This window comes from Triticum aestivum, chromosome 3D (assembly GCF_018294505.1).
Source record: "Triticum aestivum cultivar Chinese Spring chromosome 3D, IWGSC CS RefSeq v2.1, whole genome shotgun sequence".
In the NCBI taxonomy this organism is placed as follows: Eukaryota; Viridiplantae; Streptophyta; class Magnoliopsida; order Poales; family Poaceae; genus Triticum; species Triticum aestivum.
The window spans coordinates 508,711,769-508,736,864 of NC_057802.1; the positions used below are offsets into that span (position 1 = coordinate 508,711,769).

The 25,096-nt window shown below is 46.8% G+C and overlaps 2 protein-coding genes across 3 annotated transcripts; one reads left to right on the top strand and one right to left on the bottom strand.

The window, feature by feature from the left end:
• The first annotated feature begins 744 nt into the window (after positions 1-744).
• Positions 745-1,570, top strand: LOC123075117 (uncharacterized). The gene has a single exon (XM_044497790.1). The coding sequence runs from the start codon at positions 851-853 to the stop codon at positions 1,358-1,360; it is 510 nt and encodes a 169-aa protein (XP_044353725.1). The 5' UTR covers positions 745-850; the 3' UTR covers positions 1,361-1,570.
• A 6,473-nt stretch (positions 1,571-8,043) lies between these two features.
• On the bottom strand, positions 8,044-12,019 carry LOC123080064 (protein IQ-DOMAIN 13). Of its 2 annotated transcripts, none has more exons than XM_044502924.1 (5): positions 11,762-12,019; positions 11,371-11,476; positions 10,148-10,981; positions 9,927-10,046; positions 8,044-9,165 (listed from the first exon to the last, which is right to left on the bottom strand). In XM_044502924.1, the coding sequence occupies exons 2-5, from the start codon at positions 11,446-11,448 to the stop codon at positions 8,329-8,331; spliced, it is 1,869 nt and encodes a 622-aa protein (XP_044358859.1). In that variant the 5' UTR covers positions 11,449-11,476; positions 11,762-12,019; the 3' UTR covers positions 8,044-8,328. The 2 variants fall into 2 exon arrangements, with proteins under 2 accessions (XP_044358859.1, XP_044358860.1); XM_044502925.1 differs by having other exon boundaries at positions 10,148-11,025; positions 11,762-12,016.
• Positions 12,020-25,096: the final 13,077 nt, after the last annotated feature.

Genomic DNA, 25,096 nt, shown 5'->3' on the forward strand with positions numbered 1-25,096 from the left:
GCAGGACAACACAGCCGAGACAATCCTATAGAAAAAATACACCAAAACCGAAGAACCATATCGAGTGACACACATCCCTACGATACATGGAAGCATCATCAAAACGAGGGCGAGACAAGCATACCTTATTCCCACGGTAGATCGCCTTGGGACAAGGGTAAGCACTGTCTTTTGATAGTGTTTCCTGCAAAAAAATATACTCCCTCCGTTCGTTTTTATAAGGCGTTTAAGACAGCTGGTTTTGAACTGTTTAGAGCACTGTCTGAACAGGCTTAAACGTCTTATATAAGTGAACAGAGGGAGTATATTATTTCTTACAATATTGTTTCTCCTAGAACATATATGCTAGGACACAGATTCTAACTTGGGACAACTTGAGAGGGTGTAAATACAAAGCGGGTTCATACGTTTTTTTTATAACTGAAACGGACTCATAGTTATCATACTTGAATTATTTAGATTTCTTTGGAAATGAATTAAGGGCGTTTTCAATTTATTTTATGCCAAACTGAATAAAGTCACCCTCATGGTTTTACCTTACAAAAAGAGGGTTCTAATTAATTTGGTTTACTTAGAAAAACCGAAAGAAGGCGACTGCCCACGGGCCAGGCTCTCTGACCGGGCTGGCTGCCCACTGGAAGGCAAAGCAAAGCAACGGCTCTCTCCCGACTAGCCGTTGCCCCTAGCGCCGCGCCCCCAACGGCCATCTCCCCCGCGCCGCGCGGCATAAAACCCGCCCGCCCCTCTCCTCCACTCCTCACTCCTCATCCCCACTCCCGATCAAGCCCACCAAGCAAGCAAGTCTCCCTCGATCCGAGCACGCGGCAACTCCCGACCGTCCCCGGCTGCGATGGCGTCCGGCAAGGTGCACACGCACAAGGCGTTCCTCCTCTGCAACTACGCGCTGCTGGGCGCGGCCTCCAGCTGCATCTTCCTCACCCTCTCCCTCCGCCTCCTGCCGTCCCCGTGCGGCCTGCTCCTCGTCTTCCTCCACGCGCTCACCGCCGTCTTCTCCGCCGCGGGCTGCTCCGGCTCCTTCACGGCCGGCCCGGCCAACCCGGCGCCCTGGCACACCGCGCACACGGCGGGCGCCGCGCTCACCGCTATCTTCCAGGGCGCCGTCGCGCTGCTCGCATTCACCCGCACCGCCGACTTCCTCGCCGAGCTCCAGTCCTACGTCCGCGACGACGACGGCGCCGTCATCCTCAAGATGGTCGGCGGGCTCGGCACCGCCATCTTCGTCCTCGAGTGGGCCGCCCTCGCGCTCGCCTTCTCCCTGCGCCTCGACGACGCCGAGGACGACGATGGCGACGACGACCTCCGCCGCGCCAAGAACTGGGCCGACGCCTACCATGTCTGAGCGGCGAGCCTCCGCGCTTCCTGCATCTTCGCCCGGTGTGGGGAGCGGCGCCTCCATCCAAGATGTTGTCGATTTGGTGTTATTGCTGTTGCTATTCTTTTGTGCTACTAGTACTGTGATATCACATTCTTTTGTACTATGATATGATGTCAAGGCAAATGTATATTGCTTTTGACCCCATTTAATCGAAGAAATATATTTATATTGCTTTGGATTTGGGTACTTGATTTATGCAGCCAATTCAGTACTACAACCTGGGAAAACTGGTGCTATCTGTCAGAGTTCTTGCTGGAATCAAACAGGTGTCCCCTGGCTCGCTTTCTCTGGGCTGTCTTGAGTGAGCCGGAACTGAACCTGCTTAAGCCATTTATTCAGAAATATCTTCGATGCAACAGTGGCGGTCTATGGTGCCGCCGTGCAGGTACTTGGCAGCAAGCAGCGGGCGATCGAGACCCAGCTACTGATGAGTACTATTGCGCGAGCTAGGGACAGATAGATGGACTGGGTTATGTGTGTGCCTCGCTGACTTCAGTGTTCCACTTTTCTTTTGTGTTTTGCTCGGTTTGCCCCCCTTGGAGCATCCCTTTGGATTTTTCTTGGAGGTAAATGCACCATGGTGCTTGAATTTGCCACGGCCGATTACCTTTTTTTTTGTGTGGTGACCATAGCTGATCACTTTGGTGTCTGTAGTTGTGGCATACAAAAAAGTGGTGCATGAACTTGGCTTTCGCGTGCAATATAGTGCATTTGCCGTCTGTGGACCTTAATTGAGCTGCGATGGCACCTTGTTTTCGTTTGAAGCCGTCTACTCAGCCGGCGTAGCATCGGATGGGGGGATTGGAACTGCCGACCTATATAGGCAATACATGTGTTCGATTTGACGAACGCAGATTATCCCACTCCAATTAACGACGTTCATGATTCTTCAGGATATGTCTGTAACAAAATAAATTATACTAAAAATGTTCATGTATTTTTATTAAAAAATCTTCATGTCATTTAATATAAAATGAATACATTAAAATTGTTAATGTAATTTAAGAAAATGTCCACTTACAAATTAAAAAATACCCATATAATTATGTTATGAGTTACAAGATATTTATATAATTTAAAAAATGTCATATGTAATAAAATAGAATAAAGTCATTCTTAAAGTTTCTTATATATTTAAATAAATGCTCACGATCATAATAAAATATTCATATAGTATATAAAGGTGTTCATCCTTTAAGAATTATTTTATGTTGCTTTTAAAAAGTGTTCACATGTTTTAATAAAGTTTGTGTGCTTTCTAAACAACATATATTATTGTAAACTAAAATAAAGAGAAAAATATGTATGGAAAAATAAATATGAGCCCAGTATGCCCCCAGACTTCGATCCACAAATGAATAATATTTAAATTATTCAAGCGTTTATAATCCATAAATATTTTATAATTATGTGGATGTGTTTTATAATAACACATGTTTTTAAATAATGATAATTTTATTTATTTATTACTTATATTATTTACAGCATATTTTTTTAGAATATCATAAACATTTTATAATTGATAATTATTATAAAATTAATGTTTCCTACCGCCCAGGGGTAGTTAACCTCATGTGAGTTTTGTATGTTGTATGTAGTATATTTTAAAACCTAGAGTGTGTACGTGTAATATGTAGTATATAAAAATACTTGAGTAGTATATATAGTACTTTTAGGTAGTATGTACTATTTTATTATAATATTATTTTATACATACAAATATAAAGGTATTTTCAACTATACAAACATTATGGACTCACATGCAATTTTTTCATATGGCTTGCTTTGAAATATCTTAGATATAGTATATAAACATACTTCGAATGATAAAATAGTATATATGCTACTATGGTAGTATATAAGACATGAGGGTAACCACCCCCGTATGTTAGGATGTATTATCCCATAAAATTATGTAAATATATCTGATAATAATATGTATTTTTTAAATAATATGAACATTTTTAATGTAATTTTTAGTTACATGAATACTTTTTAATTTTGTTACAGACATAAACATTAATTATCCTTTACTGACTTGAAATGTCTTATATTGGAGTGGCTAGCAAGGAGGGCCTGATAGCGTGGGGTCACTGTTTTGAACCCCCGTGGTTGTATCATTATCATCGAATTAAAATTCTTAATTTATGTTGGTCACCCGAAAGGATATAACGCAAAGGTATATTTTTCATTCGCATTTAAATTCTTAATTTATGCTGTTCGCCGAAAGGATATAAAGCAAACGCATCCATTTAGATTAGAAAATGTAAGGATTGGTGCGGCTAAGCAAGCATGTAGGTTAGTATAGGTCAAATCCATGAGCCAACCATTTTTTGTTCTAATACTATTTGTAGGCCGCTGACATGTGAGATCCATGTCAATAGAGTAGACGCTTCAAAAGGACATACAGTGCCACATCAGCGGAATTAACATCTACAAACAACAAACGCGCCGTATAGCACACAAAAGCCAAATTCATGCACCACTTTTCTGTGTGTCACAACTATAGTCATCAAAGTGACCATCCGTGGCAAGTTCAAGCACCAATAGTGCATTTACCTCTTTTTCTTCCATTTTTATCTTATTTATGCCTTTTATTGTTCAGGGTTTGACAATCTTCTAAAAATATCATTTTTTGTTCTAATACTATTTGTAGGTCGTTGAGAGGTGAGACCACACGCGTAGGTCTCGGTAGGGCGAGGTGGGGTGCTACCTTGAATTCCAGCGATTTTGTTTTACGTATACAAGTCAAATCACCTGTTAAACATATCCTGGGAAAGAGAAACCCCGTTTTATTGTGTCGTGAGTAGTACCCACCTTATTTGGCCGTATGTAAGTAGCCACCAATCGTGACCTCCAAGTTCATCACACACGTTCAATGAAGGGCCAGTTCCTTCGTTCACGGGTTGACACAAACCGATGACGATGAACCCCTTGCAGTGATCAGTGGCGCGAGGGCGGCGCTTCCCGTTCATATGCCATATGTTATAGATTAGCAAGTTATAAGTGACCTGAAAGATTTATCATGCCCGTCAATAGAGTAAACAGAGACGGTGATAGTAAGTGACAATTAATGCTTTAGAGTCCACCGCACCTCCAAAAAAAAAAAAATCATCCTCCACTGTTGGTGGGACCCATGTTGGCAAAGTAGACGACTTCAAAAGGAAATATAGTGCCACGTCAGCGGAATTAACATGTACAAATGACAAATGCATCATATAGCACACGAAAGCCAAGTTCATGCACCACTTTTCTGTATGTCCTAACTATACTCATCAAAGTGACCATGCCTATCAAGTTCAAGCGCTAATGGTGCATTTACCTCTTTTTCTTCCAATTTTTTATTAGTTTGTGCCTTGTAATGTCTGGGGCTTGACAATCTAAAAATATATGGACATGGCTAGCGGGCGCACGCGCGCCCAGCAGTCTAGCCGAGCGCACCTTCCTAATATGGAAGGGACCACTGCGCGTGCCGTCCGACCGCTGGAAAAGGGAAGAACCGGTCCCCCACTCTGCTGTCCCCCGCGTGATTAGGAAGATGCTCTGCCACGTCAGTTCGCATGCATTAATTTGAGTTTCAAAAAATTTAAAAAGCCATAACTTTTGATTCGAGTATCGAAATTCAGATCCGTTTTCACCATTGGGTTTCTTGCGACGAGTTCTTCAAAACTAGATCCCATATGGATAGGTTTTGATGAACTTTTTTTTGAGCAACTCTGTGTGGTATATAGGCAACTTTAGTGTTATCAGTAAGCAACTCTTCTTGTTTGTCTAATATGACTTCCTATCATCTTGGTTTGTGTAAAAACCAAGCAACTGACCTAACAAACCAAGCATCTGTCCTAGTAAACCAAGCAACTGTCATAACAAAACCAATCGATTGTCCTAATAAATCAAGCAACTGTCCTAACAAAACTAAGCAACTATCCTAACAAAACCAAGCAACTGTCCTGGCAAATCCATGCAACTACATTATCAAAACACACAATGCATAATGTCTAAGCAAACCAAGCAACAGACCTAATAAACCAAGCAACCATCTTAACAAAAAACAAAAACCAAGCAACAATTTTAATAACAAAACCAAGCAACTGTCCTGGCAAATCCATGCAACTATCCTATCAAAATATGTTGTCATCACCAAAGTTGGCTACCGAAGATGCTTAGTTGCCCATATACGGTCAAAAATATTATTTGCCGTGATTTCTAAGTGGTATATGACATACTTGCTTGATAAATTCATTAGTACATATAATTTAATAAAAAGTTGCTTATGTTTAAAACTAAAGTTGCATCGTTTAGGATCAAAGTTGCTTATTTTTTAAAAATTATCAAAACGTGCTCATATGGGATCTAGTTTTGAAGATCTCGTCGCGAGAAACCTAACGGTGAAAACGGATCTTTGTTTCGACACTCGGTTGAAAAGTTATTACTTTTTTTTAAAATGAAACGGAATAAAGAGTGTGTCAGCACATGCATGCGCGTTAGTATCTCTTCCGTAATTATGGGACGCGGTCCCCTTAGCTGTCGCTATCATCAATAAATATTGAATTGTCATTTAGTGCATGCGAGTAAAATGTGCGACCGGTCGCGGCAAACGAGCTGCGCTGCAGTGCGTGCGCTCGCGCCAGCGAACGAGCGCAGCTGCACTAGGAAGTATTTAGGAAAATATATAGCCCAAAAAATGCACCCATAGGTCACCTTGTCAGGAACACTATTCTTAACATGAGGAACATTTACACCAATAGTGACAATGCTAGAGCGTTGATAATATCGTAGTACCTCACACTCACTCTTCATTATTTATTACATGAGACATCATTAAAAAGTTTTTACAAGGCAAATTACAAACTATGATGCATGTAATCACTATTGAATATGCCCTAAGCTCCTTTCTAGAAGTCTCTTTGGGATTTTTTTATCACAACCCGTCAACTGGGGGACGAGGATGAAGTTCTTTGCAGTCGACGAGACATCCACCATTTTGGGCTTGCTCAAGTCCTTGATCTTCTTTGCCTTAGGTATTTTGCCCCACTTCTTCTTCTGACTTAAACTTATCAAAGCACACGATTCATCCTTCTAGTGGAGGGAAAGCCTGATCATCTCCTCCGAGGCATGGCCAACCCCGGCCCACGCTACCAACGCACCGTCTATGACTAGCATGAGACACTAATGGCTGCAAGAGCTTCACGTACCTTGTCCTCACCGGTGGAGCCAATTCAGGTTGTCAGGGGGCAAAAGCAAAATTAAGGTTGGGTGGGGGGGGGGGGGGGGGGGGGGGGGGGGCGGTGCCCCCTCCCTGATAGTGTCCTTAGGGCATGGCCAACGATCCAGCTTGGACCGCTGCTCCAGTACACCACGTCAGTTTAGATGCTCCAGCTCAGCTCAACCAGTTGCCTGTAGAGTGAAACAGGATCTTGCAGAAAACCCCGGCTCCTCATTGACAAAAGCAAAATTTAGAGGGTAAAGCAATAGAAAGATGAGGTCACGCATGGGAAGAACACTCAGGGGAGAGAGTACCGAATGGAGGCAAGCTGAAACAGTGGGTCCTGGAGAGCTAATGCCTGCGTTGGATGCTGATGGCCTCCAATAGCTGCTCCATACAATTTTATCTACGTGCAGGCATGGGGCAGAACTATACAACTGCCCCCATTGTACATGCCCTTATGGCGATGGATCTGCATGTCTCCTAACATCTTATCGTCGGTGAGAACGTCAAAGTTATCCTTAAAGGAGAATCTGGTTGAACCAAGAATGATGTCATCCTGGAAGGAGAGTCCTCTTGAGACGAGAATGAGGTAATTATGGCCCTTGAAGGTGTACCAGGCGCCGCCTTTCACCTGGAAGTCGACCAAGTAGAAGTTATCTGCCTAGATAGCTAGGGTGGCCGTGTTGGCCCCGACTATGAGGATGAGGTGGAGCCAATTGTGTCGCTACTGGTTGGGATTTTGCCTCCATAGTAGATGATGCCCTTAGATCACCCCCACCGCCGTCTGCTGCACCATCTTGTAGGGTTCCTGTTTAGGAAGCACATGTAGACATTGACGGGTGTTGTCACGTTCGAAGTGACTGTCCTAATCACGATGTCGTAGATTTAAGATATACTCTCACCGTTCCATAATATAAGAACATTTTTGACATTAAAAACACTCTTATATTATGAGACAAAAGGAGCAGTTTACATTACTGGGCCCACTCAGGGCCAAAGTTGTGAGCCGGCCGGTTGACTCTTCTCTTGGGCCTGACGGCCACATCTCCCCTGGTGTCGCCCTCCAGCGCTTCATGCCTTATTGTTGCGCCTTGTTCACCATCAGCCGTTGTCGTGCCTTGATTGCTTGGCATTGTTCTCGGAAGAACAACCTTTTCTTTTTTTTGAACACAGTACAGACGCAAGCGCTCATATAAACGCACATACACTCACCCTATGAACACACACGCACACCCTACCCTTATGACTTTATGAGCATCTCTCAGAGACTGAGCCGGCATATCATCTTGAGATTTTACAAAGTCACCGTAAGCACCTTGTAGTCGACGGGAATGTCTCCTCCCACTGAAAGCGAATGGTGAGACGTCTGATGAAATTTTGTCGAGACAGGCGATCTCGAGGCACAAATTTACGATCTTATGACAAGGACACGCAAACCGGAACACATACGAACGCACACAAACTATGTTCCATGAACTCTCCGCGGTACTGCATTTACACCACAGCCACCGGCCCCTCAAAAACCGAAGGCACGCACTCACGAAAGGGAAACCTGCAGCCGCGGGTAAACCAAGCACAACGAATCACACTGCTATCATCAAACGAATGTGACATGCAAAGATCGAGAGAGACACGCACCAAACCAAGCACACGATACAGATTGTTACACCGGGCAGAGACCAACCAAAGTATCATGGAGAAGATCGAAAGGAGATCGCGCGAGCTACTTGAACGACCGACGGCCGACGCCGGCCGGCATGGACACGGTGGAGTCGACGCTGAGCCCGCTGACGGACCGCCGGTGCTTGTGGCGGCCGCCCCCGCCCGCCGTGGACGCCGCCGGCGTGCCCACCCGCGACGGCGCGGCCGACTGCTCCCCGCCGCCGCCGCCGCCCCGCCAGAACGGGCTCTTGGCCCAGCTCCCGATGCTCTGCCCGAGCCCGAACGAGAACCTGGGCTTCTGCTCCGCCGCGCGCCGCTCCTTGTCCAGCTGCTGCTGCAGCAGGTGCGCGCGCGCCCGGGCCTTGGCGGACGCCGACATGGTCGGCGTCATGTAGTTGGGCACGCCGAACGCCGGGCAGCTCGTCAGGCTCTCGTCGTCGCGGACGCTGCCGCCGCCGTGGCTCGACGGCGGCGCCGCTCCTCGTGCGCCCCGCGCGGGCTTGTTGCTGGGCTGCTTGTAGTAGGCCGACACCACCGACCGCGCCGGCGTGTTCGCGGCCGTCGTCATCGGCGTCGCCATGCTCATCTGGCGGTGCGCGGCCGTCGTCGAGATCGGCGTCATCGTGTTCATCTGGCGGTGCGCGGCCGTCGTCGAGATCGGCGTCATCATGTTCATCTCGCGGTGCCCGGCCGTGGACATGGGCGTCATCATGCTCATGCTCATCTCGCGGCGCGCGACGGCGAGCGTGGGCCTGGGCCGGCTGACAGCTGGCTCGACGTGGCGGGGGTACTCGCGCTCGTGGCTGCTGCGGTCGATGGGCGACCACCACCATGGGTTCCGGCCCGACTGGAGGTCAGCCAGGATCGCGTGGGCCGCCATCGGCGTCGACTTCATCACCTACATCCGTCCACGTGCCAAGAGAACACCGACATGAGCAAATTAGGGTGCTAAATAAGCCAGAAACAAATTAGGAACATATTATCTTCTAAAAGAACTGGCTTAATCACACATCGTGAGACTGACAAGTGCAGGGAAAGCATATTAAACCATCCAAGTACCTACTGACAACGACAGCACGCCTAGTTTCAGATAAACAACACAATGACACTACACCTCTGACAAAGAAAAACGAACGTTGACAGTGTGATTTTGGTTGGCCCGTCGACACCATCGAATCGAAGCAGAAGAAAAGTTTTACTCACCTAGAGGTCTCTCTCAGATGATTCGTCCAAGCATCCTCGATGCAGAACATGCACTAACTACTACAGTTGGACTGACAGAATGTATAAACAGCCCGTGCGAGACCGACCTGACAGGGGCAGAGAAGACACATTCCAACTCTCCAACAATGGCACTACACCTTGAGTGGAGAAAAGACGCTCGGTAGCTCGCTCGCTAGCTTTTAGCTGGCCGATCGGTGCGTTAGGTTACGTAGAATGAAAAGTAATTTTTTGCACCTACTGGTCTCTGTCGGGAGGATGGATGGAAGAGATGTTGGGTCACCCTCTCGCTAATCTGCTGTAACTACTCCCGCTGCTTGACTGACGGGAGGAATTCACCTGTCCCTTTTGCTTGTGTCAGACGTACGTGATCGATCGTGTTGTGTGTGTATAATTTTTCTGAAAGATAATACGTAGAGTACGTACGTATGTACGTACCTGGTGGGAGTAGGAGTAGGCGAGGGCTCGCTCGCGCTTCATCACGGCCTCCGCCTTGCGCTTCGTCCTCGCGTCCGCCTCGTCCCGGCTCAGCAGGCTGTCGTCCCACATGCCGCCGTCCTGCACCGACGTCGTGTTGCACGGCCAAAACTTCGTCACGTGCATGCACGAGCTAGTCTCAAACTCAATGGAAAGACGAACCAACTCGCGAGCGTGCGCACCTGCGAGCCGGAGCGCCAGCGGCGGCCGTCCCGGAGCATGGCGCCGTGGCGGTCGTTGCGTCGCTCCATGGCCTCCACGCGGCTGGCGCGCACCTGGGCCTGCACGCGCACCAGCGTCTGCATGCACCGCATCGCGTGCGCCGTCTGCCGCCGCACGCTGGGCCCGCGCACCACCGCCTGCAGCCGGATCAGGCCCCGCAGCGACCGGTAGCTCCGGCGCGCCGAGTAGCCCCGGAACGCGGCCTGGATCGCCACGGCCGCCGCGCGGGCCTGCTCCGGCGCCACGGCCCGCTGCCTCGCCCGTGTTCTGGTATGCTGCTGCGGCTGCCGCCACTCGGCCATCTCCGCCCTGCCCTGCTGCAGCCGCTGCAGCCTCTGCTGCTGCTCCCTGTCGTGGTCGAACCGCCGGATGAGCGGCGGCGGCGAGGACGGCGGCGCAGGCAGCTGGAGCATCGCCGCGTGCTGCTGCTGCTTGTCGCCGCCGCCATCGCGCTCCCGCTCCCGCTCGCGCTCACGCCCCCACTCCCGCTCGCGCTCGCGCGCCGCGGGCGTGGTCGGCGCCGTGGCGGCGACGGTGGCGGTGGTGGGCTTGGCGGGGGCGATCTGGTACTGCGCCGGCGGCCTGGCGTAGTACTGCCGCTCCATCTCGGCGTCGCCCAGGATCTTCTCGATGCTGCTCGGCTGCCGGTACAGCGGGATGCTCATCAGCGGCGCCGGGTCGGCGTGCTGCCGCGACCGCCCGAACCCCCATCGCTTCTTGTCCCTCGCGCTCTCCCGGTACTGCTGCGGCGGCTGCGGCGGCGGCGGCTGCGGGTACTGCGCTACCAGCTGCACCTGCCATGAATACATCTCACCGCCCAGTTATCTTCCCGAAAATCCTACACGTAAAATTCTTCCACTGCTAAAACTTGCGAGTAGAAAACTGTTCGAAAGAACGGAAAATGTGATGCAAATAATACAGTAAAAATACAAACCACATGTGCAGATCAACGAGCAGGATAAAGTGGCTTTGTTACAGGGCTGTGTATTTGTCGCTACGATACTGCTGCACCTGTCTACATGCGCATACAGCTTGCATGCAGCGATTGCTTCAGGCCAAAGAGTTTGGGTGAGCAACCAACTTCTTTTTTCCAGCACACGTGCCCTTTAGTTTTCTCTAATAACCTTTGCACGTTTCAAGTGGGAAAAACACATTTTTGGGAGTTTAAAGTAGTGGTACTCACATTTGTTGGCTTGTCCTTGGGGTTTGTGGTGAAGGCCTTCTTGAGTGCAGTGATCCAGCTGCTTCCCTTCTTGCCCATCTCCTTAACATCTCTCCCAGCCACACCCCTGCAATAACAATTCCATTGATAACAAGAACTCAACAACAATCAATGAACATGAATAAGATTGGACACCATGCATGCTCTGGTCAAGAGTCTCAAGACATCACTAGAGTTTCAACCCTCCTAAGTAGCACTGCTAATACATACATACACAAATATAAGGGGAAATCATGTATCTAATGCCTACTCTATACAGGGGTGGTGTAGCCAAGTTTCACCTCAGAACTACCTTATTTCCTAGTAAGAACAAGATAAGACAGAAGGATATATGCAGCCAGTCCAACCATACCTTGTTTGAGCTTCCCCTGCCGCTAGAAATCCTTGCTGATGCTTCAGTAGAGTAGCATCTCATGGCAGCAAACCTGCACCCGCTCTCCGGTCCTTCCAACTCTCTCTTCATCCGGGAGAGGTGGCCGTCTTATACTAGATCCTTTACCGGATTGGGTGGCCAAGGGGAGCTGCCCACTTCCCCACTCGATGACACCCAACCAACCTTGCTTCACCAGTAAGCCTCACGAGGAGGCAGCCAATTGTCAGCACGGCTTTCAGGAGGAGCACTGCTCCGGTACGCCTTGCCTTTGCTGTACTTCAAACATACATGCATCTTAATTTCGACCTCTCCGAATCCATGTGTGATGTGCACAGGCACAACATGGCTTGCCTTGCTGTGCACAAACTTAACTGTAAGGCTGCAACCCGGTTGGTCGGTACAGTAAATATGATATCCACACGAGGAGTCCACAGGAAGTTGTGCGTCTGTGAGGGGTTTTAGCTGGCGTGAGAGTGAGGGTTCAGGCACGATTAGCCGGTCCATCGGGCAGATATGGTAGCTCACCCTCACCTGATGGTCCTTGTTCATCTGTTACCATGCGCTGTCGACCGCCGGATCGGACCGGTAACGATCGGGGAAGCTGATGATTCAGTTTTGTCAGTAGCATCCGGGGGATTTCGCAGTGGGCAATGATTCCGTCATGCTCGTGCTGGTGGGTGGTTAAATCCGAAGCCTGATCATTTGTGACCATCATATGCTCGAGCAACACAGCTGTCAGCCATTTGGTAACTAGCTTCATGTGCATGCGTGTCATCGCTCAATGCTCATGCACACTTGCTTAAGGCTGAATCCTCTTTAGACAAGTGTGATGATGGTTCACTTCCAACAATGATCATGGTTAGCACTTCTTCCGGCAACAAGTTTACCGTCAGAATGTAGCATCTTGGTGGGTGGGACACTTGCTGGAAAGAAGCCCTCCTGAAAAGGCAGCCAAGGGCCCAAAACAGGATGGTGTTCATCAGCCTTTTTGAGTAGCTCTCAAAACCAACTAAATTACAGAGTTAAAAACACTGGTGTGGCCCACACGCCTGTGCCGAAGGTGGTGTAAAAGTGGGGGATGTGTAGGTTTGAGTGGCTTAAGTAGGCATTGGACTCTTGCTTGCAAGGTACTTCAGTCCAGAGACCAAATGGGAGATAAACATCTCCTAGAAACTCCCTAGAAAGAGGCATAGTAGGCTAGTTGGTTCCATCATCAAAATCAGGAGCAGGGCTTAGTGCTGGAAGTTGCTCCTAACAACCCATGTAGGCCACATCCATGGCCCTCTTGGTCAATTCTGTCTTCATCCTCAAACCATCTGCTCCTGGTTGTATTGGACCCATCACCTCCAATACTGTTGCTTGTGCATTGCTTTCGTATTTGATTAAACTTGCCACCTTTATGCTTGCTTCTGAAATTATTGTGGTGCTAGTGGAAAGAAGAGCCAGTTGTGTAATCCGGTGTGAGATATATGCCCCAAGTGTGACCATCCTTAGGTGCCAAGCCTACTTTTAAGCATAACCAAACGTGCCAAGATGCAAAATATGCGTGTGTGTTTTACTTGAAGCAAAATCCCTTTTAAGCAAAGCAATTAGGTGAGTATTGATCATAATGCGGTTCTTCGGTTAACATTATGCAGTTTCTTTTTTTGCTTTTTTCTGACCAAGACGGCACGACTTATTTGCTTCCCGTTCCAGATCGTTGAAGCAGAGTTTAAGCAATTAGGTGAGTGTTGATCGTATTTCTGTTGTTTCTCAAAGCCTTGATTTTCCGCTGTTTTTAGTCGCTTTGAAAGACTTTGGTGTCGAGAAAAAGCTTGTTTGAAGAAGCTGGTATTAGAGATACTCGACACATAATACTTAATCGGGATTGCTAAATCTTAGTCGACTGAGACTTAACCAAGTCTCGCTCAATGCTATATTCATAAGATCTTGCATGGAAATCCATGAAAATTTTCTTTTTAACTTTTTCCTTTTCTTATTAATATGCTGTGCCACTTGACTGAGACTTGGTTAAGTCTCGGTTGACTGAGACCTAGGCACACCCATATTTAATTTAATACACCCAATAGTGCTTGCGGAAACAGTTGTCGAGAGGAACCAAGTTAGAGGTAATTGAGATCGATTATTAAATGCCAAAACTTGTTGTGTGATTATATAAGATATTGCTTTACGGTGTCTTATTAACCATTGTCGCGCCTCTTGGGAAATGCCAACGACTTCGCTGGCCTGTGCAATCAATGGGGTCAAGCATACATGAAGATCTACGGGATTGGTTCATCTCCAAAAGTCTGAGTGTCCTGAGCATTGGGTGCTCTCAAATACTATGGCTCGAACACTTCAACCATCGCCTTTGCAAATTACTTGACAAACAAAGATTAAATTATTCTGTCTCATTGCCAAGTGATCATCAATGAAATATGTTGAAACACCATATGTCATCATGTGCAATGCGGCAGTCACCTTCTAGATAGTGCTATGTCCAAGATGTCCAACGCAATTTTTTGCACGAAGAACCGATCATATTGCTTCACGAAGGAACAAATCCGTAGACATCCTAAATTGACGTCGAAAGTATGGCTCTCCATACATCAGATTTGGACCAAAATAGTTGAGCATCAATCTATTGTGACCATCTTGCCTCATCCTCCGAATCACCTCACGGCCGAACACATAACCACCATGCTTCAACCTCTTGATCTTGTGCATCATTAAGATGAAAGAAATGTCCTCTTTATTCATGTCATATTCGTATTCGTCTTCGGACGAGGAATCATCCCATAGAGAGGATTGAAATGCACTCATCTACATTATAATAATTTCCATTACAATCTACTCTTTGACGACAATAAAAAAAGCAAGAAGCGAAGTTTCTTTACCTTCTAGGCAATTCCTTGAACACCTAGTGTGCGAGGGGGAGGAAACCAGCATGCTCCTCATCGGAACTGAGGTGGTCGCCCCATTGAAGAGGTCGAGCTTGCGGCAATAAACGGCAATGTCGCGCCGTTAATGCCTTCTGAAGAGGCAGCAGCTCGGCTCAGTCACAGCGGCTGCATGGTCAGCAGCGGTGCTGCGGCTTGTCACTAGTCCACGTATACGGCTAGCTGAGGGGCTGCGATAACCATTATGGGCGGCGGAGGGACGAGACTGGCTGAAACTCAGCCCAAATCGGTGCGGCGGTGGGGCTGTCGCGACTGTCTGGAGCAGTGAGGTCAAGCAGCTAAGTCAGGGGGGCTGGCGGCGATGTCGCGTCATGGCTAAAATCGAGCCGGCAGTGGTCTAGTAGTGAGGCGGGCTGCCGCGGGAGGAGTGTTCAGCGTGGCGGTTGGCGTGTGCGCGGCTGCGTATTTGTTTTGCGGTATCCACACATGTGTTGTATATTTGCGGCACAACAAAGTTAATGCTGCTAAAAATATTGCTGCACAAGACAGACATAATGCATTTGCCGAAGCATCGATTTCAGATCCAAATGCCCTAACTGATCTTTAAATCAGTTTATGAAAGAGCCCAATCCCAAAAAATGCATGTTGATTTTTTGGCAGTTGTCCGGTTATACTCCCTCCGTTCCTAACTATAAATCCTTTTAGTGATTTTAATATGGATATATACGAAGCAAAATGAGTGAATCTGCACTTTAAACTATGTCTATATATATCCGTATGTAGTCATGTATTGAAAAGACGCGGATTTTTGGCTTTGGCTCCCGGGTGCTCCGTCGCCCTATATGAACATTAAATTCGAAAAAATACTGAGAAAATTGAAAGAAAAATCTAGGATTTGGGGATATCGAACTTGGATGCCCAATGTACTTCCGTGCAAATTTCCGCAAAAAAATGACATTCGTGGTACTCGGTAAAAAGACAAAGAAGTCCTATGTACAAAAAAAACTGTTTATTTGGATCATAAGTCAGACTGTATTTTCTTCGACACGGATACATTTTGTGGTTTTTTTTCACAAAACTTTACACGGGAGTATATTGGGCACCTAAGTTTGATATCCCAAGATCCCATATTTTTTTTTGAATTTTTCTTGTATTTTTTGAATTTGATATTCATATAGTGGGGTGGAGCACCCAGGTGCTCCTGTGCATTTTCATGTATTGAAATCTCTAAAATGATTTATATTTAGGAATGGAGGAGTACATTATATGTGTTGAAGATGCTACAAACATAGAGGAATATCGATTTGTGTCACTTTATCCAAAGAAATGTAAGGGCAAGAGAAAACCCAAAGAATATGATGGTTGCGTGCAGACCCGAGAATAGTGTCCGGGGACTTCAAAAAAAAAGAGAAGAGAATAGTGTCCGCGGAAATATCGATTTCTGTCATTTTGTCAAATTTCTCACCCAAAGCAGAGTGGAGGAGGCGCCGTCCAAACCCTGCCGTGCTCCACCCGCTCCCTCGCCGCGCCGGAGAAGAAATTAACGCGCCGCCCCTTCAAGTCCCCTCGACACCCTCAGCTCGTCCCTCCTCACGACGTCACCGCGCCGCCCAGCTCGACCCTCCTGTCAACGCTGCCGCGTGGAGCGCTCGTCCCTCCTCACGACGCCTGTTGCTGCCTCCTCCTCGTGATGGCCGTGCCGCCTGTCGCCGCATCCTCTCCGGCACCGAGCTTCAAGCAGGTATTCATCTCGCATCTCTTTTTTTCCAACCGGGCTCACAACCCCTTTCCATTAATTTTGCAATCAACGGAAATACATCAGTCTGTTTTTTAAATTATGTATCGAGCATCCACTTGCTAAAGATAACTAGACTGAAAGATAGGACTAACCGCAAGCAAAATGAGACTGAAAGGGGAGAGCGGGTTGGCGCATCATCAGGAAACCCACCGCAGGACGATCCTGAAACGGACCATCCGCCATGGGGCGAAAACCTGATGACACTTACATACCACTGCCCAACCAAAAAACACCCAGGGAGTTCCCAGGATGAAACTGTCAATAAGCCTCTACAACTAGGCGAACCACTACCAAGAAGCACAATTGCCAGCGGGCATTAAACCCCAGTGGACAACAGAATGCAAAAGGAAAGATCCAAGCGCCGATCCCATCTCTGTCTCCCAAGAGAAGTCTGCCACGCGGGAAGGACCTGTCCGCCAGCGCAACAGCCGCGTGTGCTAACCTCTTCACTCCAGCTTGGAACTTCACCTTCCCTTCCTCCTTAAGCAAACCTGCCCAATATAGCATAAACGAGCAGGCAGTGAAGACAGCCTCCAGACTGGTACGAGCAACATATTTTTCAAATGTAACTTCATTGCGGAGATTCCAGATCCCCCAACATATGGCAGCAATGATCATCATATAAAAGCGCTTCCCTCCTGGGAAAAACTTATAGAGCCAAGCGAAACTTTGCCAAAGTGATCGAGGACAGTGAGAAGTCCCAGCCGTCACACCCAGCACCCCCCAAACTGAACGAGCAAGTGGGCAAGTAAAGAATAAGTGATTTGCTGTTTCTATATCCGTACAAAAAGAACACACATGATTGCCAGGCCAATTCCTAATACGCATATTATCCCGAGTCAGCACGGCATTCTGAAACAGTTACCATAAGAAGATTTTAATTTTCAACGGAATAGGTGCTTTCCACACCATTTTATAGTTGGGGCCTGATAAGTTTCTTTCCAACCATTCATAGATAGATTTAGTAGTAAATATGCCTTTACTACTAAGAGCCCATGCAATTTATCTGGAGAATCATTCAGCAACAACTTTTTTGCTTCCATTACAATCCAAGCCCACTGCTCACCCAACATGCCAACCAGTCTGCGTCTAAAGCCTAGTTCATAGTTATTCGCAACCCAGGATGCAACAGTGCACTCCTGGTCTTGACAGATACTAAACAGATCAGGGAAATGATCTTTCAATGTGATATTCTCAACCCAAGGATCGTACCAGATTCTAGTCAGGTTTCCACTTTCGATAATGATTTTTCGGCCAGCCATATACGACTCTTTGACTTTCATGATAGCCTTCCAGCAAGGAGAATCAGAGAAACGACTCCGAATATTAGCTACAGTCTTATTTTTGAAATATCTAGCCCTTACTATACGCTGCCATAACCCATCACTCGTTTCTAGTTTCCACCACCATTTAACGAGTAGGGCAATATTCTGCTTATGAAGATCTTTGATACCCAGACCCCCAATCTTCTTAGAACGACATATTCTTGTCCACTTAACCATATGGTATCCATGTTTCTTGTTTTTCTTCCTCCAAAAGAAACGTCTACGGTGTTTATCCATCCTCTCAATAAATGTTTTATTGAAGAGGAACATCGACATGTGGTACGAGAGAATCCCATCTAGGCTGGAACCCAACAAAGTGAGCCTGGCCCCGAAGGAAGCCGCATAGGCGACCCAGGCATCAAGCTTTTTGACCATTTTTCCATCAAGGAAGTCTAAATCCGCATTCTTGAGAGTGGAGTATGTAATTGGGACTCCAAGATATTTCATAGGTAAGGAGCCCACTTGGCATCCAAACATGTCAGCATAAGCTAGATCAATATCATTGTCACCTCCAATACTAAAGATCTCACTCTTCTCAAAATTGATTTTTAATCCTGACATAATCTCAAAAAGATAGAGCAAAAGTTTGACGTTGATGGCTTTGTCTATATCATGTTCGAAACAAAGCACCGTATCATCAGCATATTGCAGGATGCAAACCCCATCCTCAATAAGATCAGCAGCTAACCCTTTGATAAGATCGTTTTTTTGGGCCGCAAGCACCATTTTGGTCAGGCAGTCAGCAGCAAGATTGAATAGGAAAGGGGAGTGAGGATCACCCTTCCTCACCCCCTTAGCACTTTGGATGTATGGTCCTACCTCATCATTGATCTTGACACTTACCGTGCCGTTTCTAAGAATTTGAGAGACCCACCCGCACCACTTAGAGTTAAACCCTCGTTTCACATGGCAATCGAGTAAAAAGTCTCAATTGACTTTGTCATAAGCTTTCTCGAAATCAAGTTTAAGAATTACCCCCACTCGCTTTTTAATATGAGTATAATGCAAAATTTCATGTAAAGATAGGATGCCATCAACAATATGCCTCCCTTTAATGAAAGCATTTTGTTGAATACTAAACAGCTTATGAGCGTATTTGCTGGCCCTAATATCCATGGCTTTGGTAAGTAATTTGTAGGGGCAACGTAACAAGCAAATGGGCCTATATTGCTGGATTCTATTAGCATCTGTCAACTTAGGCAACAGAGTTATGATGCCGTAGTTTAATCGTTGCACATCCAACTTGCCTTCATGAAACCACTCAAACAGGTGCAATAGATCTTGAGCTACCACCTCCCAGCAATGTTGATAGAATTCAACAGGGATATCGTCTGGCCCAGGGGCACGATTAGATTTCATGTCAAACAAAGTCTTTTTGATCTCATCAAGAGAAAAGGGTCGAGTCAAGTCATCATTGTCATTAGGAGTAATTTTCTCATCCTGAGACCATACTGTTGCATCAATCTGGCAAAGATTGCCAGGGGCCGGTCCAAATAGGGCTTTGTAATAGTCAGTAGCATGGGCAAGTAGGTTTTTGGTACCTTCTATAGTTACAGACCCACATTCTAGAGAAATCATGGAGTTTTTCCAACGTCGCCCGTTAGCTACTTTATGAAAAAAAATCAGTGTTATTGTCTCCTTTCAATAACCACCCCTCGTTAGAAAACTGGTGCCAATGAAGCTCTTCTGCAACATACATGTCATTGAGCTCTACTAGAATCTCCAGCTTCCTAGTATAAGCTTCCCCACATAGCCCATCAGTCTCTTCCAGCTTTTCAAGCTCCTGAAGCTCGAGCTTGATGAGTCTTTTTCTGATTTTGTTGTGACCAAAAAGGTTAGAACCCCATCCTTTAAAGAATTTCTTAAACCTCTTCAGCTTAATGTTCAAGGAGTCAATGGGGTTGATAGTGTACACCGGCCTTGACCAAATCTCAGATACCAGAGGGAGGAACTCTGGATTGTTAAGCCATGCATTATCAAATTTGAAGCACCTGTTACCTGGTGCTCTAGAAGAAGCCCTCCCACTGTCTAACAACAAGGGGTTGTGGTCTGATAGCTCTTTGACCAGCTTATGAACAGAGGCAAGAGGATATAAATCCTCCCAATCAGGGGACATAAGAACCCTATCTAGTTTTTCTAGAGTTGGGTTGTCCTGTTTATTGGACCAAGTATAACAGCCACCTGTCATACAGATCTCTCTCAACCCAAGTAGGTGAATGGCAGAATTAAACACATCAGAGAAGTCAGACATAGGTTTTTTTTATTCTTCTCCCCACTATGACGGATGATGTTAAAATCCCCCCAACCAGATATGGCTTGCTAGTATTATGACACATAGCAGATAGTTCAACAATGAATTCAGGTTTCTGCTCATCGTGGGCAACACCATATACAATTATCAAGACCCAACTACAACTTTTGTTCTTATCGAACAAATCTAGCTGTAGGACATATTTACCATGTTTAGTCATAAGGATATCGAAATTGTCTTTACTAAGCCCACAAAGAATACCACCTGATTTCCCCCGAGAAGGAGCCCATTCCCAATGAAACTTTTGGTTCGGGTCAATCTTCCTAAAAAAGGAAGGTTTATAGGTTTCTTTCATAGTCTCTTGTAGACCAATAAAACCCAACTCATTAGCATTTATCATGTCAGTGAGACAGGTAGACATGCCCTTTTTACCTGCCCCCCTACAATTCCAAAAGATGCCTTTCATTTATATCTTTCGGGCTTATCCCTTACTCTGGTAGGTCTGCCAGGATCCATAGCAGCCCTACCCACTCCTTTATTCTTTTGACTTCTTGTCGTAGGTCTAACAGACTTATTAGGAGATAACACCATCACCGATTCTTGCGTTGGTTCTTTTTTTTTCTTTTGCTTAGACTGGACAAGGATAAAAGAGTCCTCATCACCCATATTATCATCGTCCCAAGTTAAGGAAAGAGGCACATCATTACCTAACCCATCATTGATGGTTATTTTAGGGAGATTAGCATCCTTATTTTTATCATGCAACAAATTTCTAGATAGTTCTAATTCGCGCAAGATATCTACAGTAGCAAAATCATCATCCGGAATTTGCACTCCCATCAAAGAAGCCCGTAATATAATGGCAGTATCAGACAAAGCAGAAAACTGATTTTTTGAGTTGGGCATTTTCATACCTTCCGAGTCACGTTTCCTCATCCTGTTGGTAGCCACATCTCCCACTTTTTCCAGCTTCTGCATCTGCCTGCGCGGAGCAAATTCCTTGCGGATCCCATTATCATGAATTGGCGATCCAGATGGAGACTCAACTGTATAGGCACTACAGTTATCTCCCCCTTCCATGGACCCCTCCTCCAGTGGCACAATATGAGGTAATGAAGGCCAGACCACATAATCTAACAAAGGAGGAAATGTGTTTCCATGAGTGTTTTCATCCTGACAGAGATACAGAGGTGAGGGTGGAATAGGAGTGATAAACCCCCAAGCACCTTTATGTATATTAACATCATTTGTGGGAGATCCAGACATCTCATCCACCTCCAGCTCCTCAGAGACTGTTCCATATGATGTATTACCAGTTTGCGGACCACAATAAGACACTTTTCCAGCAGCATGTTCTCTGGCCATGGTTTCAATCAGCAGCTTCGTATGATTACCTTCATCACTTTCCTCTTCCTCTTCACTTTCAGCAACTGTAGTCAACCGCTGCATCCCTTTGTCATAGTTCTGTGATGAGAAAGTGCCGGCCATGGATGCACTTGTCTCCCCTTGCCCAGTAGAAGAAGCAGGATATGATTCCATCCTCGCTTTCTTGGGGAAGGAAGGAGATGCACTACTATCAACAGCAATGGAAGACTGGCTTTTATCAAACCCTACTGTCACAACTTTTTCCACTTCATAAAAAAAGTCATAGTATTGTTCCCCAGCATCCCTTCAGCTGAGGGGGGAATTTTCTCAACTTCTCTGCATCCAAGAAGGATTCTAGCATATTCAGGCTTATGAATAGTAGCTTCATCAACTTCTAATGTTATCCCAACCAAGCCCCCAACATATGCCACATGTTCAGTGCATCTCTTTTCTATAGGAATGTTACGAACCCAGGCTTTCTCCATGATTCCTTTAGCTCCTATCGAAGCAGTCCAAGGAGTAATATAAACCACAATAGTCCCCTCCTTCAGAGGCATGCGTTTCCCATAACGACATGCTCTATCAACTTCACTAGCATTAGGAAATCGCATCACAAACTGGGCAGGGCCAATGGAACGGGCTGTACAACGCCATTTCTTTTTACCAGGTTTTTTTTTGCAAAGATGGCATTGAATTCCTGCTCAATCTCTTTCACAGTAGCACACCCCTCCACAATAGTAATCACCACGTTGTTAGTTTTTTCTACACTCTGCTTAGCAGCACACATATCAGGAATATAGAAAAACCCCTGGCCAGGCGACTGAAAGCCGCACATGAATGGAACACACTCCCAAGGCCTCAGAATCTGACATAATTGAGCCATATGACCTAATTTGTTGCATTTCTCGCAACGGATAGTAGGGCAGCGAGGAGCGAAATGACCTGGGAGAGAGCAGTTGATGCAGAGCTCGGTGGAGCTTTTGGTCGTCGCTTGCCCAGAAGGTGGAGGTAGAGGCGGCTCCTTGGTGCTCGTCGTCGATTCCTTGGCCGCACCGCTCATGGCTCGCACGGCGGCTTCCCATCTGTCCCCGACTTCGCCTACACCAGATCTCGCGTCGCCCGTCGCCGGCGGTGGTGGATCTGGCCGCTGCCAGACCATGTGGCGAGTCTGGTTTGGCAGCGAGGCCTTGCGCCCTCCGCTGAATCCTCCCCGCGCCGTGTTGTCGCGCCCTCCGCTCGCCATCCTCCAGATCTCCCTCCCCACGATCCCCCATCGCAGCGCGTGGCGTCACCCCCGCCTGCTTCGCCGCAGCTACCTGGGCGAAGGAGCGGTCGTCGCCGCCGGCCTTGCCGCGCCACCAGCCGAAGGAATCACGGGAGGGGAGATTGGGAGGGCAAACCCTAGCACGCTCCCACGGGTGCTCGAAGAGATGTGCGAGATGTGTGTCTCGCGCACGCGTAGTGGTGGTAGGTGGGGGAAATGGTGCGGCTCTCCCCGCCTCCCTCGCTCTAGAAGGCACCACGCCAGGATCAGGGTTGGGTCCCTCATGGCGGTCAGGCGGCCATGGGGTTGGACCCACACATCCATCCGCCATTGGTGGGCGGTGGGTGGGGCTCGGGGCCGCCCCAACACGATCCGCCCCGCACGCCTGGTGCCCCGCACGTCTCCCGTGCACCGGGCCTCGTGTCGGGCCATACGTCACGCCCGCTGGAGACGACCACGTCGCCGGTAATCGGTCCCGAATCTTCGCGAAGTGGCACGGCAGCGAGACGATTTCGTCGATGTCGATGTGTTCCCCCACACGGAGAAACCGGGCGTCAACCGTGACCCCGCTCCCGTCAATCAGGACGAGACGGAGTGCGTCTCGTCGGAGAACCAGCACGCCGCCGTGGAACGCGAGCGTACACGTCTGCAGATCGGCGGCGAAGGACACGCGCCATCGCTCGTCAGGCATATCGCCCAGTTCGGCGGCGAAGTCAACTAGATATAGGAGTACGTAGTACCTGCGACTGAACATCAACATCTCGCATCTCTTGCCCTAGTGCCCACGCATCCTATTCTATCCGTTCCCTTTTCTCTACTGCTGCTGCTGGTGGTGGTGGTGGTGCTGCTGCTATGTGGGTATGGAAGATGCTATTTTGTATATTGCGTGTTACCTGTGCTCGGGCGCGAAGTTGAAGCAACCCGAGGGAGATTGAGATGTGTGTGAACTACTCATGGCCGTAGATCCGATTGCTTGCCGCAGAAGACCAATAGGAAAATATACTAGTAAGTCACTGAACAATGTACAACATTACATTTCTTTATCAAGGTCACCATTGTATCACATATTTTATCTGCACTGCACTTGGAAACCTCTTTTCCCTTTTAACATTTATACCAAGGAAAGTTGTAGCTCCTACATATACAACTCATATTCCAGTAAATGTATTACTACAAATCACATATTTTATAGGTCACAGATTTTCTGTCAAATCATTGTATGGGAAGTTGATTGCTGATAAACTTAATTTCCCACAAAAAATTCTGTGGAAGATTAAGATACCAGCCAAAATCAAAGTGTTTTTATGGCTTGCAAACAGAAAAAGTATATTGGCCAGAGACTCTATTAAAAAGAGGCTGGAAAGGAGAAAAAACTTGCGTGTTCTGTGGGCAAACATGAAACTGTAGATAATTTGTTTTTTACTTGTTCTGCAGCTGATCTAATTTGGAGTCTTTTGCAATGCACCTTTGGTTTGAAAAAGACCCCCTCCAGTATGGAGGAATGTTTGGGACCGTGGATTAAAACCTTTTCTAAAGAAGATAAACAACTTGTGCTAGTGGGTGTCTCTGCTCTATTCTGGACAATATGGAAGTGCAGAAATGGGGTGATTTTTGACAAGAAACACTTTACTGATCCAATGATACTAATCAAAAATTTATGCCACTGGATTGTGGATTGGTCTGTGTTGCAGATAAAGGAGCAATGAAAAAGGGTACTGGAATTGGGCACAAGGCTGCTAGAACGGGTAGCAAGTGAGGTTTACAAGGCTTCGCAGGGATGGAGATTCAATGTGGCGCGCCTGGAATAGAGAGATCTTTGTCCTGAAGCTTTGGTGTCCTTGCTTTGCCGCCCTTGCTAGTAGTCTGTTTTGCGTTTAGTTGATCTAAGAACTTTGGATTGATGTAGCTAAGATCCGGTGGATCTCGTTCTGGTCTGTAATAATTAGCTGTCGAGTTTTAGTTTAGTTCTGTTTGGTGCTGTCCTGAACTTTTATGTTGTCTCTGAACTTGCTGTTGGTTTCTCTAATGGAAATCGGAAGGGGCGAGCCCTTCTTTTATCAAAAAACAAACAAACATATTTTATAGGTAATCAGGTAAATAATTGTAGGCAATCAGTTGATCCCTGTCTTTGTGAAAAGTTTCAGATTGGCAGTTTGTTCACGGCCACATGTTCACCTTACCTGAACATAAGTAGCTATATGCACATGTTATGGAGAATCTTGAATCAGGTACATCAAAGTAAAATGTTCATACTCTCCAAAATGTGCAATTCATCACTCTGTCCATCCATGCAGAATTTGGATTGCATTTACATATTGATGGTGTCCTGCCATTGCCACCATTCAAGATGAATACCAAAACCAATGAAATAACTTCCTGGTCCTACATAATATGAACAGGTGTGCTACAATTACAATCAAATGCCCCCCGTG